We start from the raw sequence: 17,511 nt of genomic DNA, 5'->3' as shown, positions 1-17,511 counted from the left end.
ACTCCAACCCTTGGCATCTTCCTGCCGTCGTTGTTTGGGATTGGCGGAACATTTTTTGTACCGTGAACTGCGTATTACAAACTTGCCATTGGCGGATGGGACAGAAGAGCACATGCCAGTCAAATTGGCACGCACCCTTCAGAACAGACCTGAGCTTGGGGAATTCTGTCGGCGAGTTACGATGTCTTACTTCTACGTTGACGCCTTTGAGGAACATGACGTTCTCGAGGAACAGTGGTATTTAGCCTCCAGAATTCTCTCATACCTCCCAAATGTGGAGAAGCTTGAGATTTGCCTCATACCCGGTGGGAGGCCATGCATCTGGAATCAACTTCTTCTGACAACCGCAGGCATGAAATGCTTGACTGAGGTAACTTTGGGTAGTTTTCTAGCCGAGACCGAGTTAGCACAGGTATTAAGACACAACTAGGGTTCTTCTGTGAGAAAACTAGGCTTGGGGGGCATAATGATGATCCGTGATTGTACAGACCGCGGCAGAGGTCTGATTGATCCTGATGTGAGTATGGATCATCTCAAATCTGACACATGATTATGAAAGTATTGGCTGCGTGTATTCTAATACAGACTTTTACTATTTAGAACCCCTCGCTACGGAATGTCACGTCGCTAGTTTTGGACTTGGACAGGGATGGGAAAATAATGACAGGCATTGTAGACAACTGGCCCAAGGCCCTTGAAGAGCTGTCTTATTATGTCATTGGAGGTGGAAAATTAACGGCCAATACAGACAGCCACAGAGACAGTCTCAAGGCTATAACGGTACCATATTTCAACAAGGATGATGGGTTTGAGTTTGGCGACTTCTCCAAATTTGCCGTCCTGGAACACCTGACCATTGGTCCGGTCGATTTGTTCCACTATCAGCGTCTAAAGCCAATTACGAACTGTCAAGCGAGGCGTTTACTCGCGCCTAACTTAAGAAAGTTCAGCTGGCATATCCGTAGCATCCATTGGAAGGACCAATTACGGTGGCTGCAAGGGCTGACACAGGCTGCTATAGCATTCAACGCGCCTCTGAATGAGATATGTTTGATCAACAGCTCGCGCTCTAAGGAAAAGCTGTCAAGGTTGAGGAAAGAAGTGGATAAGTTAAACTACGATTATGGACGACATGGCATCAAATTTACCTGCTTGTTTATATCTTTCTACCTAGGTAGCCAGCTAAATCGTTTATTTTGACGCGTCTGGGTCGTTCGTTTGGTTCGCGTGAGTGAGAACGCAGGGGATAAGGACGATGAGCGAAGGCAAAGAGCTGCCACTCTGTGCAGTTACCAAACTAGCATTCGGACAGGGCCATTTCGCGTGTAGTTGGACTATGGACGAAAGCACCAATCTATTCTTCGCTTATCTAAGTACTTCCTCTGTTTGCACCAAGTATTGCCTCATCTATGGGTTAGCATTATGTGCCCTGACTTGCGGCCATTGTGCTACTTGGCTACCGTCCAACTGCAGGACGCTTTGCAAAGACTTGTTCTGGGCCACAATGCAATGGCCAACTTGGATTCAAACGGAGTAAAGAGGGTCTGTATCAACCAGCAGAGCTAACAACGACTCTGGTGCAAGTTGGCAAAACCCCTTGCGTTTGTAAACTGACGTTTGCCCAGCATTGGACATTGGTTACTCTAGTCTGCATGTGGTGTAGAGCAAGGATGAAACGCAATGAGAGGGAATTGCCTTTGCACTACGAAAAGACTGGCCTCCCATTCATGGGTACAGTTTGTTTGTATGGAGTACATTATGACAGGCGGTCATATACATCTGTTCGGTGTTGTTTGACATGCGGCTGGGCCGTCGTGGTACAGGTAGGCAGCTGAATGCCCGACTGGAACGAATGAGGTCTGGTCTGGTGCAGACAGAACCAGACGTTTCCTAAGTTCAAATGTTGACAGAGAATTGCTCGGGTGGTTCCATTTCATGTTTTGGGGTGCACAAGGCCGCACTATAAAATCCCAAGATTCCTCACGGCTAGTTGCCGACTAAATTCCTCAAGTTCAGCAGGACAGCAAAATGCTGCTAGATTGGCAATTTAGTCATAGTTCTATAGTCTAACCAGAAATTTATTTCGTAATTTTCCTGGAAAGTAAGAGCACACTTAGGCAGAGATGGTGGTTACGTGTAAATGGGAGAATTACTCACATGCAAGCATGTAGCAGCCAGAGCAGGTCGCCTGGAAGTGGAAGTTAGTGGGGCGTTAACTCACCTGGAGCAATCCGATGTCCTCCTTTGACATCAACATGTATCGATGCTTTGCCAGGCAGCCAGGGGAGCAATACGACTAGGCCTTTTGTGACCAAAGCCGTATTTCTACATCATCTGGTATTATTGAGACCTCCCTTCCCCAAACGCCAAAAACACAACAGGGAATAAAAAGAGCAAGCAACTTGACACCTGAATCATACTCTCGACGACGGAATCGAACCGAAACCACAGCCATGGACGTGGCCGTGGACGAGAAATGCTGGATTGATAAGCTTCCAAATGAGATTGTGAAACAAATCATGGAGCTTCTGGTTACATTTGAACGCGAATACCGCCCTGAGCTATCAGAATACAACCCCATTGACTCCAGGGACCTTCGAGCCCTTACGAGTGCCTGGCCTAGCTGCAGGCCTTTGGCACAACAACTTTACTATGCCAAGTTGCACATTCGAAATTTCAGGAACAACGGGGAAGAACTGGCCCTTGGTTCCCGGAACCTCTATGGACCAGGCGGCCGCCCGAACCACCACATAGAGGGAACCAAGAGTCTCTGTAGCGCTCTTGAGACGAAACAAAATCCCGGCTCGCTCTGCCAACAAGTCCGCATATCTCTGACCAATATGTACCCAAAAGGCTATGAGCCGAGCAGCGATACCGAGCTCCTTGCCAAAATGCTCGATATGCTTTCAAATGCTGAAAAGCTGTGCATTGATAAGCAACACCAGTCCGCCTGGCAAAAGCCAGAAAGGATGTGGGATGGTCTTCTCAGACGAGCAGGCAGCATGGAAAATTTAAAGCAAGCAAGTTTGAGCTTCATACACAGCGAAATCGAGTTGGAGGAGGTGCTCGATCTTCAATGGGGGCCAAACATGAAGAAACTGCAACTACGGGGGCATATTGGGGTGGCAAACAAAAAACGGTTCCAGGTAAGAAAGATTGATCAACTTCATGTGGACATGACGACGGCCCGCCTAATTTGTATACTAAAGCGTTAGTAATATCTTAATTAGAAGTTCCGCGGTCAGAATATTTCATCGCTGTCTTTAGACATTTCCACAACTAATCCAACAAAGTCGGAAATATTCAAACATTGGGCCACTGCGCTGGAGGAAGTGAGCTTTTATCGCCAGGATGACTACTTCGGCGGCTCTCCACCCGATCTTGACAGGCATATACCGACCCTCAGAGTCTTTGAACTAAAATGCTTCCAGTGGCCAGACATCGAAATTTACCGCGCGGGGATGTATGATTTCTCCATGTTCACGGCTTTGGAGGACTTGAAGGTGCATGGAGAAATCCTCAGGGGCGGCCGGGATGATCGTGGGCCATTCACGGAACATGAGGCACGCTGTGTACTGGGAGCGCCGAAGTTGAGAAAATTTACCTGGTGTCTTCCTCTTTCTTGGTGGAAAGACAGTTGGGGCGCAGAAGTACGCTGGCTGCGAGGACTCGCTCAAGCCGCGGCGGAAGGAAATACGCTCTTGAGAGAGATGCGTGTTGAGCTTGATGTGAAATCGTGGGATCCCCGGTCTCAAAAGAAAGGTTGGCGACCTCTGCTGAATCTGAGGGATGAGCTGGAGATACTCAACAGGGAATGTGGCGGGCGTATCGTCGTTTCCCATAATTTGGGTGGAATAAAGGCTTGAGCCTGGATCCCTCTGATGTGGTGATGGAGGAGTGATGACTAGGTGTTTCTTGTGTTTGGAGAAAGGTGCCGGCGAGATGGTGCGAGAGCAGATTAAAAATTGAGTGGGAATGGAGAGAATCGAGCTGAAAGAAACCGAGACGTCGCAATGATCAGCCGAACTCAAGGTGTAGCTACTCCCCCGGTTATCACCTCGTCACAAAGTATAATGCAACATTACCAAATATCGCTAGCATTGCTTACAAAAGGACAACATCTTGCGAATAACGAATGAACATCAATGAACTCGCACCTTAAACTCCAATACAACGCATGAATCCATAACCGTGAACCAACAAAACAACAAACTCCCATAAGCTGCTACGTCAGTTTTCGTGGCGGCAACGGCGGCGGCTCACGACGTGCTTTCACCATCCCATCCACTTGTGTCTCGTCCCCAACCCCTTTCGACGCAACTTCCTCACTCCCTTCCCCTTCTCCCTCCTCCTTATTCTGGAGCTCTAGTTTCCCAGTCTCGTCTATCGCAACGCCAGAATCGCGATCCATTTCATTCGACTTCCACGGATTCCCTCCATTCACAAATACATCACTCTCCCCTTCGTTGACGTCGTAGAAATGCTCGCCCTCGATATGCTCGTCCCTATGCTGCACATCCTGTCGCTCAAAGCCATCACGATGATCATGCTCACTAGGAAGAATCACCACATCGTCCGTTTGTGTCCCGGCATCGGACGACGCATGTGACGTATTCATGGCCCGTCTCCAGGGTGAATTTGTCCCTGAATGCGGACTCACCGGTGTGCCGCCTCGAGCTGTATCCAAACTCCTTCGATAGAACTTGTTGTACGTTGGACTAGACGGACTAGGATGGTATTCGAACTGCATACTCGACGGCCGTTGTCTCGATCCAGCCTCCAGCACTTCCAGGCCTTCCTTCTCCAGGGCATGCACACCATATGGATCCGGATCGTCGGGTTCGGGAACACCAAAGATACTCTCGTCCGGTGCTTCGACTGTAAGATCTCCCGGCGCCAATTGCGCATCCAACTCCTCCATCAGCGCACTATCAACATCTGCTTTACCTTCTGCAGCTTTCAACGTCTCCATGAGCACCCTGATCTCAGGAGGCGGGTGTCGCGCCTTGCCTGCCAAAATGTCCGCCACGCCAATCTTTTCACCATAAAACCGGGCATTCTCGTCGGTCCGCTCAATCACAACTGTTCCATCCACCTGAACGCCTGCATAAAAGCCCCGAGACTTGAGATACGTAAAGACGGGTCTATTGGCTTGCTTCCACTTGCCGTCGTTTTCGAGTACACCCCCTACGCCGACAGGACCGGCAACCGCGGATATCTCTCCGCCGAGTGTAGCTCGAATCTTGGTGAAGGCCTCGAGGGCTTTGCGATTGTTAATGACCAACACGCAGTCGTATATGTCGACTCCAACGAGGAATCCCAGACCAGCAGTGTGTAGCATTATTCCCGATGGCGGCGACCACGTTCCGTCTTCTTGACGTGCGACTAGGACACCGGATCCTCCAGCGCCTGAGATCCAGAGACCGGTACGCATGGTTGTGAATATCGCGAGGCCGACGGCATTTTCTATAACTTTTTGAGGAATCTTTTTCAGGACTTTGGGTGCCTTTTTGGGACCGGCCTGGTCGGTGGGCCGATCGTCATCTGTGTAGAAGCCATCCTCTACGAGCGTGTTAGTCAGAAGCAATAACGACGACAAACTACTCACTGCAAAAGGATCGTAATATTCTGGCCGCTTTATAACTCTCCTTATCCAATGTGGTCGGCCAAAACGCCTCACTGCCAATCTTGTTCGTCCACCGATTGACCGGCGCGCCAAGCTTATCTAGCAGCGCCCACGCTTTGTCGAAGCCCTTTTTGCTCTGGGTCTTGGTGGTATCCCACGAGGGGAGTTTCGACTTTACCGCTTGCATTTTCCAGGCACAATCTCTGTTTTTCTGAGGACTGGCTGAGTAGAGATGGTTGGAGTAGTAAAAGGTGCTGTGATGTAATTAAGTTTGGGGTGTTGGGCGTATACATGCGATGACGAACATTCAAGTATCCACCGCGCTTCCGTGAATGCCGATGTGGATGAATGACTGGGGATGAATGTGGATGGGATGGTGCCGGAGCTCCGGGCTTAGTCAAGGTAAGGGTTATGAATCAAATCAATTGAGTTGCTTACTGTATTGGGTGTTTTATTAATTAAGAAAAATACTGATTGAGCTTTAGGGTTTGTAACCACTAAAATCAGGTTCGATCTCAAGACCAAGAGTCCTCTCACAATGTTGATTGCTAGGTCGAACTTGGAGCTAGTAAACAGAGTTTGTAAGTGGACGGGCTGGTCTAGTTTCATCAGATTAAGACACTTGCTCCGTACTAAAGCGAAAGTGTGCCCTGAGAGCAAACACCAGACCCTTTCAAGATACCAGACACGACTGAATGTAACAAAATCATCAACTCCAGTCGCACCAAACCATCACATCAAACCTCATCCATCAAACCCATCCAACAACTTCTGAATCTGTCCAGCCCTCCCCGCCGCATCCACAACATCAACCCACGCCTTCTCATCACTCAAACCCTCTTTCCAATCCGCATACGCATACAGCACCCGCTGTACCGACCTCCCCCGAATAGGAACCTCTTTCTCAACATCGCTCCAATCCCAATCTACTGTCTCGACCGTATCACTCTCAAAATGATGGACTTGAATCGTCACGGGAACATCATACGCATCTGCCTGGAGAGAAATACCCGACGGAGAAACAAGACGGATCTCCCCTTTTGTGCCGTAAATGCTCCATGTTAGTGATGGTGTATCTGGAAAGGGTTGTCCACGACGGAAAGAGAATGCCAATGTGGCATTATCGTCAGTTTGTGCGGATGGTGCGAGACGACCTTAAAAATTAGTTAAAATCTCTAAAAAGTCAGGTCAACTTACCATGTAAGAACAACAAATCAGGCACATCAGACTTCACCGTCTCTACAATCTCCCCAGTTCGAATATCACGAATCCGAACATCCGGCCTCTGAAGCTGAAGCCGCGACTGGATCGTCTCAGAAGACACCTCCCCAACAACAGACTGCACAAAGTCAAACACTACACCCATCAGCTCTGTTCCTCAAAAACACTTCACAAACTCACCATGTCCAAACCCAATCGTAACCGGATTCCCACCGACGTCCCTCTCCGCAAAATACTTCAACCCCAAAGGCAACACCTCCCTATCCTTCGTGCCCCCAAACGCCTTAACATCAACACTCAACACCTTCCCAATCACACCCTCCCCCAAAATCTGCCTCACTTTCCGCACCGGCGCAGCCCACCGTCCCTGCAATCCAACCAGTGCGATCGAGCCGCTCCTCCCAGCCTCTTCAACAAGGTGCCTGATATGGCGCTCATTCGAAGCCACCGGCCACTCTATGTAGACATCCTTGCCGGCCCGGACACTCGGCAGCACCGTCTCGTAGTGCTTGTCGACGCGGGTGTTGCAGATGACGAAGTCGACGTCCGGGTCTGCGGCGAGGTCGTCCGGCGAGCCGTAGGCTTTTGTGTCGGGGGGCAGGTTGTATGTCTTGATGGCGGATTGGGCGGCGGAGACGGAGCTGTTCAGGAGGGCGACGATTTGGAACTTGGATTGGCCGGTGGGGGTGAGGAGGGAGGGGAGGTGGGCGGTTGAGGCCCATGATGTGGTGGCTGTGGAGGAGAGGCCGATTATTGCGGTGCGGATGGGCATTGTATGGGTCTGGTGTTGATGGTGATGGTGGTGTTGAGTTGACTTGTGTTGTGTGTGGCTGCTGGTGTAAGTGAAATGCCTTGCGAGTATTTATACCAAGTTGATGGTGGAATGACAATTCCGCCTTGTATTATTCCGAAACAGGCGTAAATGGTTCAAGGACCAGGCGTTATAAATAACCGTGATCTTTGTTGTTCAATCCCTAAGTATGCGGACCTGATATATGCGACTCATCCACGGCATTATTAATCCAACTCCGCGGCGATGTCCCATTTCGCAACATCCACATCCACGCGTAAATCTTCATGCCAGTCACTTCCAAAGCTGTTGCTATCCTAAACCAATGCGCTGATTAATACCCCGCAATCTCGTCATGCATGGTCAATATTCATCATCCATTAACAGCAGCACTTTATCAATGCATATAAGTAAAATAGCAGCGACGTAACAAGTGTACTGAATTGCCCTGTGTTATAATCTATATATGCAATCTCAATCGTGATATACATCAACTCAACATGTTCAAATATTGCGTTGTAAACTTGGTGTCCTTCGTCACACCCTTGACACCAATACAGACAATCTCGCCCGGCACAATGTCAATCAAGTTGTCCTCAAACTTGACATTATCGTCATCGCATTCCACTGCGAGACCCTTAACCGGCACTTCGGCACTGAGTTCCACTGCGTTTCTTGCCGTGTTGAGCTCCGCCTTTAAGTGGTTTGGCTTCTGGAGGTGCAGGTACTTGAGCGGCTCTGGCCAGTTTACATAGCGGGCGATTTGCTTTCCCTCCTGATACAGATATGCTGCCACCACTGTGCGGCCCTCTTCACCTGTATTCTTTTTGGTCACGGGAACATTCATCGATATGATCTCGGTAGACGCATTAGCCGGCAAGTAGTGCTTTGCAGAGACAGTCTGTGAGTATGTTTCTCGCCCCGTCTCTACGTCCCATGCCTTGACGACGCAATCGGCCGTCAAATCTTCGAGGTTTATATTGGAGCCCCAAATCTCAATCTTGATCTCAGTGTCAATGTGTACGCGGGTGTACTTGTCCTTGGGCTTGGAGTGCTCTCGTCGCGTCATACCGATCGAGATGGGCGCCATCTCTCGTTTAACGGTATAGTATGCGTGTTTGGGGCGGAGATAATAGTCGCAAATGGCCCAGGATGTCACTGGCCAGCAGTCGTTGATCTGCCATACCAGAGCGCCAGCGCAGTATTCACGTCCTGGGCCTCTCCATTCTCGCTTCCACAGCCTATACGCCGATGCAATGCACTCGGCTTGCATCAACTGCGTACAGTAGATGTAGTACTCCAAAGGATCAGGAGTGTACCGGATATTCTCTACCAAGTACAACGCGAGACGACGCTCATGGCCAGCAGCCTTGTTGTGGAAGTCGACAGTAGACGACTGAGCAAAGCGTTCAGGATCATCCTTGCCCTTGGGTAGGAATGCCTCAATCGTCTTGATAGACGGGAAAGCCTCCATTCCAAACTCGGATACGAATCGGCCAACGAGCTTGTCAAAGTTTTGGTACTTTTCCTGCGATCCATGCCAGACGTTCCATTGATGGATGTCGCCGACGGTAGGGTCGGTAGTGTCATTGCCTCCCCAGGGGCTTCCTGGGTGATAGTAGGTGTCGGGAATCAGCTCTTTGCACACATCTGGCAGAACCTTTTCATAAATGTATCGCGCAGGGAAATCTGTCTTCAACCAGTTGTCGGCGGTTTGGTCCTTGGGATCGTAGTTGAGCTTCTCGCTCTCGGCGTACTGATAATCCTCATTGTTGCCGGCCCAGATGACAATAGAGGGATGGTGTCGTAGCTTCTTGACGTTTTCACGTGCCTCTCTCTCGACTGATTCGAGGTAGCTTGGGTGAGCAGGATAGTTTCCGCAGCCAAACATGAAGTCCTGCCAGACCAAGATGCCAAGCTCGTCGCAGGCGTCGTAAAGAGGCTCTTCCTCGTAGATACCTCCGCCCCAGACTCGTAACATGAATTGATTGCCATTGGCCACCATCTTGACCCAGTCGTAATACCGCTCTTTTGATATGCGAGGGATGAAATTGTCCGCAGGAATCCAATTGCTACCTCCACAGAAAATAGGAATATTATTTACTTGGAAGAAGAAAGTCGTTCCGGGCTGATCCTTAAGGGGCCGTTGAATCAACTCGACTTTGCGCAGGCCAATCTTCTTTGTCGCGGTGTCTGCTTCGGTACTCCCTTCCAGTAATGTCGCCTTGATGGTGTAGAGTGGCTGCTTGCCGTATCGAATCGGGTACCAAAGCTCTGGATTTTGAACCTTGAAGGTTGCCACAGCCTCACCATGCTTAACGTTCACCGTCTCAGACGAAACAATCTTATTGTTGAGAGAAATGTTGAACCGCACATGTGACGCACTACCCTCCACCGCTGCATGGGCTACCACTTTGGCGCTTTTGAGGGAGTCTTCAACATCAATTTCGGAATGCATATCGGTAATCCGGGATTCATATACTTCCAAATTCACCGGCCTCCAAGGACCACAGGTCAACAGCTCGGGACCCCAATCCCATCCCTGCAGAATTGTTAGCAATCCAACATGCCATGATTCTCTTAAAATTGACCCCTTACCCAGTGGTATTGCGATTTCCTCACTGCAAGACGAGAAATGTCGCCATTCCAACAACCCCACTTGTGATCTGGGTATTTCTCAACCTCCTTCCAACCACGAAGATAGGCAGCATCAAACGTAATGACAAGCTCATTGTCACCACTCTTTTTCAACAAATCAGTTACATCAGCTCTCTCCGAAACAAACATGTTGTCCGTCTCAAGTATGGTCTTTCCGTTCAAAACGACGGTGGCAAATGTATCCAGCCCGTCAAACGCAAGCACCGCTTTTGCCTTGTCTTTGACCTCTGGGGAAGGAAATGCCGTCCTGTAAACCCAGACAGTCTCACCAATCCATTGGACCTCCTTTTCGTTCTGGCCCATATAAGGGTCTGGAATGAGGCCATGATGAAGCAGGTCCAAATGAATGTGTGTTGGGAATTGAGATACGGCCAGGTATGAAGAGTCGCCCTTGTTGGCCCGCTTGAACTGCCAGTTCTTGTTGATGGGAATAACAGTTCGAGCAGCCATGGTGAAGGTGGTTATCACTTTTGCCAGTGTTTCTCAACCACTTCGAATCCGATTGCGCCAGCCACGATGGAATGGCTTCCAGTGATGAAGAAGAACGGTGCTCACGACGGGCTTAATAGAGTCTCCCTCTGAGTCGTCTGGTTGCACAAAATCAAAGTACAAGCAACCTCAGAATGGAGGGGCTGTGAGGGGCAGCTGTAGAATGGAACAGTTGGGGAAGGAGCGTCCAAGTGTCGTCCCACCGAGCTCGTCAATTTGGGAAAGAGCAAAGTTGAGTGACACACGTGTGCGTAAACAACTCACAGCTCTTGTCTGCTCTTTTAAAACCTTCTTCAAATATGCATCGTGTGCCCCTTCTTCTCATCTCACCAGCTTTGTCATCCAGTACTGGCCTTCATACACCCGACGAGGTCCACACAAATCCAAGACGGCAATTCATGATGCCGTGTGCTCCAGCACCATGTCCACTGCTGGCCCCGCTGTGGAGGAGGAATCTGGAGAGAAGACCGCTGTGGCCAACATTGAGGAGTCGGGTCTGGTGTAACCAGACTTTGGGGGCCCCCGCAATGGACCGACTTACACCGAGCTATACACCTGAAGGTCGACCCTTGGCACAATTATGTACCGAGAAAGTGTCACTTGTACTATAAGGATTATAGCGAATGGCTTGGTTCAATTATTATGTGCGCGTAGGATATCATAACAAGGGGCTAAAAGTATGCCAGGTCAACAAAATCATGCTCACAAAGACAAAGAAACGTGCCACTCCACGACAAAGAGAACTCAGACAAGCTGTTGAAACTGCTTTCTTCCAGCACCGTCTCTCCTCAAGACATCTAAACCCCAAACGCCGGCGACGCTGAACGGAACAAAGTGAAAACCACAAGACAAGCGAAATGTGTCATTGGCGAGTCCCCAAAACAAAAAACCTGTCGCATAACCACCGACTCATCATGTTCTCAGGTCTCCCATATGCGACCGCATGTATATCTCCCCGACTAGCAGCATCCCCCGCCTCTTCTATTACGGCTGCTCAGCGTAAACACTTCTTCCCACTCCCTCAAACCCCAGTTCTGATTCCTGGTCTTTCCCCGCTTGCGACGTCGTAACCCGCTCATATTATCGTCGACGGTTGCACCTGTCATGGAGCTCTTAATGCTGCCGCCGTCACTGGCCGTATTCCAACCGCCACCGTCGCCGTATTGTATGCCGCTCATGGGGTCGTCGGGATCAATGTCTCCCAGCTCAATCTTTGTCAAAATCATTCGAGCTAGTCGGGCAAACACTTCGTCTACTCCTTCACCGTTTAGTGCACTGACTTCAGTCACCACAGAAATCCCTGCAGTGCTCGCCCATCGGGTTGCTTCTGACGTGCTTATTTCCCTTCCATCGGGTGCGATCGTTGCTCGCTGTTGCGTTCCTGCTCCGATGGAACTGCCACGGTCCCTTCCCGTGACTGTTCCTGTTGTGCTTGTGGTAGATATCGAGACAGAACTCGCACCGCCTGCTGTTATCGTAGAGGTCGAACCAACGCTGCTTGGTGTCGTTGGCGGTAGGCTAGTATCTATCAAAGACTCCGCGGCCAAATCAAGCTTGTTTCCGACAAGCATTAAACTCAAATTCGGTGATGCCAGCGCCCGCGCGTCGTTGAGGAATGGTTGGATGCCTCGAAATGATGAATGTGAAGTAATGTCGTAGACCAGTATGGCACCAGCCGCCCCGCGGTAGTATGATCTGGAAACTGACCGAAACCGCTCCGTGCCAGCCGTATCCCAAAGCTAGAAAATGTTGGTTAGTTTGTTCGTAGACATGAAAGCGCACCGGGCTGGGTGAAATTTCGGTCGTGTGCGTACCTGGAGCTTGATTCGTTTCCTCCGGGCTCCCGTGCCGACCTTGATAATCTTGCTGGCAAACTCCACTCCGATGGTTTGCGACGACAAGACTCGCCATTCGTTTTTGACGAAGCGATGCAGCAGGCAGGATCTGATGCAAGACTGTAAGCGCAGCTCCCACAGGGACAAACCATATCCTCCGAATGTCCACAGCACACTCACTTTCCCGTGCCACTGGGTCCCAGCAATATGATCTTGGCTAGGTAGTCATACATGCTCCCCAGCTCCTAGATTCATCGTCAGCACCACGGTAAGTCGTCCCGCGCAATCCGAGCCCATGCATCCGTACCTGATCGCGGGCAGTGCCCGTGCTGTCGTCGCTGGCGCCCGACGAACCTCGTGGTCTCGTCATGGCGGGCAACAGATTCGCGTGCACGCCGAAGAAGTCGGTTCTAGGTTGAGTCGCATGCGCAAAGGTGATTTATGTTGAATATCTCGACCAGCGACCAGCGACGAGTGACAAGTGCTAGTTGCACCCCAGTCCAGACTGATTAGCCAAGTTTGAGAGAAACCTGATTGTTGCGGTACCCCATGACGCGACGTCCAGGCCTGCGCCGAAAATAGGTGGAGATGACGATGACTAAGCCTTGGGGCAGTGAGCGAGGCGTCGGCGTCACAAGCTCGTTTGATCGACAAGTATGCAAGTATTCATGCGTTATATAAGTTGCAAGTAGTATTAAATGCTACGGGACTCGAATAGAGATTAGTCTTTACTAATCCTGGAGTAAGGGGTTGTGCAGCGTTTGTTGTTTCTGCGTCCCACAATCGCAGTGTTGACATTGCAGACACAAACCCACTTACATGTGTACAGTGATGGCCACGTTGGTGGATAAACATTTACTCTAAAATATGAGCGTACACGATATTACAGCGGAAAAACATGGCACCTGCAAATATCCCATATTTTTGGGCTACCTGTGTCGCTCTACGTTGGATTGAGGAAGCAGGGTATATACTAACACGCAAAGAAATACATCTGAACATTGACCTTGGGGGCATTACACACATTCTCAACTCATCATGGAAGCTGGACGAATCGGGCAATTAGCGGGGCAACTCACAAACATCGTGGAGAGTGCATGACAGCTCAACCGAGGTCCTTTCATATCTCAGCCGAGCATTTGTGTCACTCTTACATTCACCTTTGACATCAACCTCACAACTTTGTTCATTTGGCATCATAAACACGCAAAGCCGCCATGAAGATTGAAAACCGCACCTTTCTCATCTCCGGAGGGTATGTGTCCTACCATCGATCAACTGTCACATGTTACTGACATCTTACAGGGCCTCCGGCTTGGGCAAAGCATGCGCTCTTGAACTGGTCAAAAACGGCGCCAACGTCGCCATTCTCGACATGAACGAGGATGGCCACGACGTAGTCAAGGAGATTGGATCGTCTGCCAAGTTCTTCGTCTGCGACGTCTTGAACACGGAGAGCATCACCAAGGCTGTCCAGGGCGCAGCCGAGTGGGCCAAGGCATCAAACAAGCCCATTGGAGGTGTTATTCCTGCCGCCGGCGTCTCTACTCCTGCCACAGTATGTTGGGACACAAGTTATAATGAATGGGAAGTGAGATTCTAATGTGCACAGATCCTCGATCGAAATGGCGACCCCTTCAGCATGGACGATGTCGATTTTGTTCTTGGCGTCAACTTGCGCGGCACACTAGATCTCGTCCGTCAGGGTACTGCTGAAATCGCCAAAACTGAAGAAGGACCCGACGGAGAGCGCGGCATCGTCATCATGGTTGCCAGTTCTGCGGCGTTTGACGGGCAAAAGGGCCAAATCTCGTACTCTGCTAGCAAGGGTGCCGTTGCAGCCATGACTTTGCCCATGGCTAGAGATCTTGCTCGATTTGGCATTAGAGTTGTGACGATTGCGCCTTCATTGTTTGAGACGCGAATGACGAGCATGATGAGCGGCAAGGTGAGGAAGTCACTTGAGGCGACGTTTGAGTTCCCCAAGAGGTCGGGTCAGCCGGAGGAGTTTGCTGGCCTGGTGAAGCATTCTATTGAGAATATTATGCTCAATGGTACTGTGATTAGATTGGATGGTGGTTCAAGACCGAGCAAGATCTAGTCTGCTTTCTATGGAGGTCTGCTGACGGACCACGGGTCTGGTTCTGATAAGAGCCACGTCTAGATAATGGAACGCAAGAATGTACGATAGACAAATGAAAGTATTACAAATACACAGAATACTATTTGAATTTGAATTAAAAATGTCATTGCGTGTAAGTAACTGAACCAGCGGGCCCGAATCGGCAAAGTCACACAGTCACACAGTCACACAGTGCTCGCACATCCGATCGCACTATCGGAAATGGCGACATCATCCGAGACCTCACTCACCTTGCTTACCAATGACAAGTGATATATATACAATCAGAACACCAATAACTGTAACCATACGTTTGAAGCTCAATTACTACACGCAAACATCAATTGACAAAATGGCAATAAAAGTAGCTATTCTAGACGACTACCAAGGCTTCGCACGCCCTCACTTTAGCAAACTCGACTCCAACTACACCGTGACAGCCTTCGATGATACTCTCTTACCGTACAACCACCCAGACACACCACAAGCCGTCAAATATGAGATTGTTAAACGATTAGAGCCATTCCAAGTCATATGTGAGCACCATTCACCACTTCCACCACCACAAACTAACAACATCAGCTACAATGAGGGAACGAACGCCCCTCCCAGCAGAGCTGATCAACCAGCTACCTAACCTCCAACTGATCCTGAGTTGTGGCCATCGCAACAAAGCAATTGACATGGAGGCCGCTCAAAGGCGTGGCATACCCGTCACAGCGACCACGGATGACAAACTTGGCCCAGTGGACAGTACCACCGAACACATCATCACCATGATTCTCGGAGTGACGAGAAACGTCGCGCAGAATGACGCAGCTGTAAAGGCGGGCGGCTGGCAAACAACATTTGTCACAGGCGTGTCAGGGAAAACACTCGGCTTAGTTGGTCTAGGACGCCTTGGCGGCTCTGTTGCACGCATCATGAGTCTGGCATTTGGCATGAAGATTATCGCATGGAGCACCAATTTGACTCAGGAAGCGGCGGATGCGCAGGCCAAAGAGCAGGGATTACCAGTTGAACAGAGCGATGGCGAGAAGACGTTCAAAGCCGTCAGTCGCGAGGAGTTGTTTAGCACCGCAGACGTGGTCAGCGTTCATTTAGTCCTGTCAGACAGGTCGCGGGGCTTAATCACGGAAGCGGATCTGTCGAAGATGAAGCCATCTTCATTCTTTGTGAATACGTCGCGGGGGCCATTGGTCGTGGAGAAGGATCTGCTTGATATTCTCAAGGCCGGCAAGATTAGAGGTGCTGCGTTGGATGTTTTTGACTTGGAACCGCTTCCTAAGGATAGTGAATGGCGGAATTCGGATTGGGGCACGAATGGGAAGAGCCAGGTGCTTGTTACGCCGCATGTTGCGTATGTGGAGGAGAGGAGTATCAATGGGTTTTATGAGCAACAGGTGGATGATTTGTTGAGATGGTCTGCAGGGAAGGAACTGAAGAAGACGATGTATTAGGGTGATGCACTGGGATGGAATTGCGAAGCATCAGGTGTCAATTGAGTCTTGCACACTCTTCACATGGGCTTGAAATGTGGTGATCTTGGCGCTGGAGTGGATGCAGTTTCATGCCATAATACTCCGTAACGTGCTCTAATTGTCTCAATCTGGACCAGCCACTTTAATAATAAGCTTAAATGAGCCCATTGTAATTTGGCACGTGGCGTATTATTGAGTTCATGCTTTTACGAATGTATTTACCGAAAAAGACCTTGCTGGGTGGCCCGGAATGTTACAGGAGGAGAGACTATTCATGAAATATCAACATTTGACGCCGTTGGTCGCCTATCGCCTTGCAACCCGAAATTAACATCTACGACCCACAGATGCATGCGCCTTTGTCTCACACCATCACCATTTCACTCATCATCGTCACCGTCACTTGAAATGGCCCTCAAACGCATCAGTAAGGAGTTGGAAGACATAACTTCGTCAGACTTCCACCATAAATTGCTACCGACTGAATCTAATTTATCTTTAGCAGTCCTTCAGAGGCGTTCAGAATTGACCCTGACGATGAGAACACCGTAAGTGAGCCCCAGGGTATTACTCTAGACACACCACTATCCTTAGAAATAGTCCTTATCCAGGGAATACTGACAGGCTCTTAGTTCCATTGGAAGGCGACACTATTTGGACCAGTGAAATCCTCTATTATTTCCTCTACCATGTTGTGCGACTAACCTTCAGTAGGAGGCCTCACCATACGCTGGGGGAAAGTTCCTCATTGACATTACCTTTCCCACCAACTATCCGTTCAAAGAACCTAGAGTACGATTTAACACCAAAATATACCATGTAAACATTAGCTTCAAGGGCGTTATTTGCGCCGAAATACTCATGGACAAGTGGTCGCCTGCCATGACCATAAGGCGGGGTACGCACAATAGCAGATGCATCCTGAGAAGAAGAAATGCTGATACGATTTGACGTCTACAGTTCTGGAGGGTATTGCGTCGGTTTTGAAAGAACCAGAAGAAGGAAATGAGTTGGAACCAGATATTACGAGCTTGTTCAAGTCGGACAGGCAGAAGTATGAAGACATGGCTAGAGAGTGGACGGCTTTGTATGGGCATGGCTAGCAGAACTACCACTGCGACCCAGTTCCAGAATAATTTGTTCCAAAGGAGATCGAGGTGTCTAAGCTGCTACAATGGGTAATTATAGCCATTCTTGAACACTACGGCGGGCATCACCATGCCAACACTCGACTCAATCTCCAGCAGTGAAGTGCAACATGTCCAAAGTCAGATTTCATTGTGGTACAA

At 49.6% G+C, this 17,511-nt stretch overlaps 7 protein-coding genes across 7 annotated transcripts; 4 read left to right on the top strand and 3 right to left on the bottom strand.

The window, feature by feature from the left end:
* Positions 1–2,453: 2,453 nt before the first annotated feature.
* Positions 2,454–3,866, top strand: VFPPC_08862 (hypothetical protein; the record flags this gene model as incomplete). The annotated part of the gene is made up of 2 exons (XM_018287494.1): positions 2,454–3,146; positions 3,231–3,866. The coding sequence occupies 2 exons, from the start codon at positions 2,454–2,456 to the stop codon at positions 3,864–3,866; spliced, it is 1,329 nt and encodes a 442-aa protein (XP_018140523.1).
* Positions 3,867–4,225: 359 nt separating this feature from the next.
* VFPPC_08863 (hypothetical protein) lies at positions 4,226–5,813 on the bottom strand (the record flags this gene model as incomplete). Its single annotated transcript, XM_018287495.1, has 2 exons — positions 4,226–5,562; positions 5,609–5,813. The coding sequence occupies 2 exons, from the start codon at positions 5,811–5,813 to the stop codon at positions 4,226–4,228; spliced, it is 1,542 nt and encodes a 513-aa protein (XP_018140524.1).
* Positions 5,814–8,127: 2,314 nt separating this feature from the next.
* Positions 8,128–10,745, bottom strand: VFPPC_16403 (beta-mannosidase; the record flags this gene model as incomplete). Its single annotated transcript, XM_018294156.1, has 2 exons — positions 8,128–10,179; positions 10,236–10,745. The coding sequence occupies 2 exons, from the start codon at positions 10,743–10,745 to the stop codon at positions 8,128–8,130; spliced, it is 2,562 nt and encodes an 853-aa protein (XP_018140525.1).
* A 662-nt stretch (positions 10,746–11,407) lies between these two features.
* On the top strand, positions 11,408–11,608 carry VFPPC_18044 (hypothetical protein; the record flags this gene model as incomplete). The annotated part of the gene is made up of 1 exon (XM_022429704.1): positions 11,408–11,608. One exon carries the CDS (start codon positions 11,408–11,410, stop codon positions 11,606–11,608), a length of 201 nt encoding a protein of 66 aa, XP_022285264.1.
* A 135-nt stretch (positions 11,609–11,743) lies between these two features.
* On the bottom strand, positions 11,744–12,989 carry VFPPC_08865 (rab like protein; the record flags this gene model as incomplete). The annotated part of the gene is made up of 4 exons (XM_018287496.1): positions 11,744–12,523; positions 12,599–12,728; positions 12,800–12,864; positions 12,927–12,989. 4 exons carry the CDS (start codon positions 12,987–12,989, stop codon positions 11,744–11,746), a joined length of 1,038 nt encoding a protein of 345 aa, XP_018140526.1.
* An 847-nt stretch (positions 12,990–13,836) lies between these two features.
* VFPPC_08866 (3-hydroxyacyl-CoA dehydrogenase) lies at positions 13,837–14,720 on the top strand (the record flags this gene model as incomplete). Its single annotated transcript, XM_018287497.1, has 3 exons — positions 13,837–13,874; positions 13,925–14,177; positions 14,232–14,720. 3 exons carry the CDS (start codon positions 13,837–13,839, stop codon positions 14,718–14,720), a joined length of 780 nt encoding a protein of 259 aa, XP_018140527.1.
* Positions 14,721–15,093: 373 nt separating this feature from the next.
* On the top strand, positions 15,094–16,201 carry VFPPC_08867 (D-isomer specific 2-hydroxyacid dehydrogenase; the record flags this gene model as incomplete). Its single annotated transcript, XM_018287498.1, has 2 exons — positions 15,094–15,277; positions 15,324–16,201. The coding sequence occupies 2 exons, from the start codon at positions 15,094–15,096 to the stop codon at positions 16,199–16,201; spliced, it is 1,062 nt and encodes a 353-aa protein (XP_018140528.1).
* Between the last annotated feature and the right edge of the window lie 1,310 nt (positions 16,202–17,511).

The sequence above is a fragment of the Pochonia chlamydosporia genome, chromosome 6, assembly GCF_001653235.2.
Source record: "Pochonia chlamydosporia 170 chromosome 6, whole genome shotgun sequence".
NCBI classification, from domain to species: Eukaryota; Fungi; Ascomycota; class Sordariomycetes; order Hypocreales; family Clavicipitaceae; genus Pochonia; species Pochonia chlamydosporia.
This window is presented reverse-complemented; position numbering and strand designations above follow the sequence as displayed.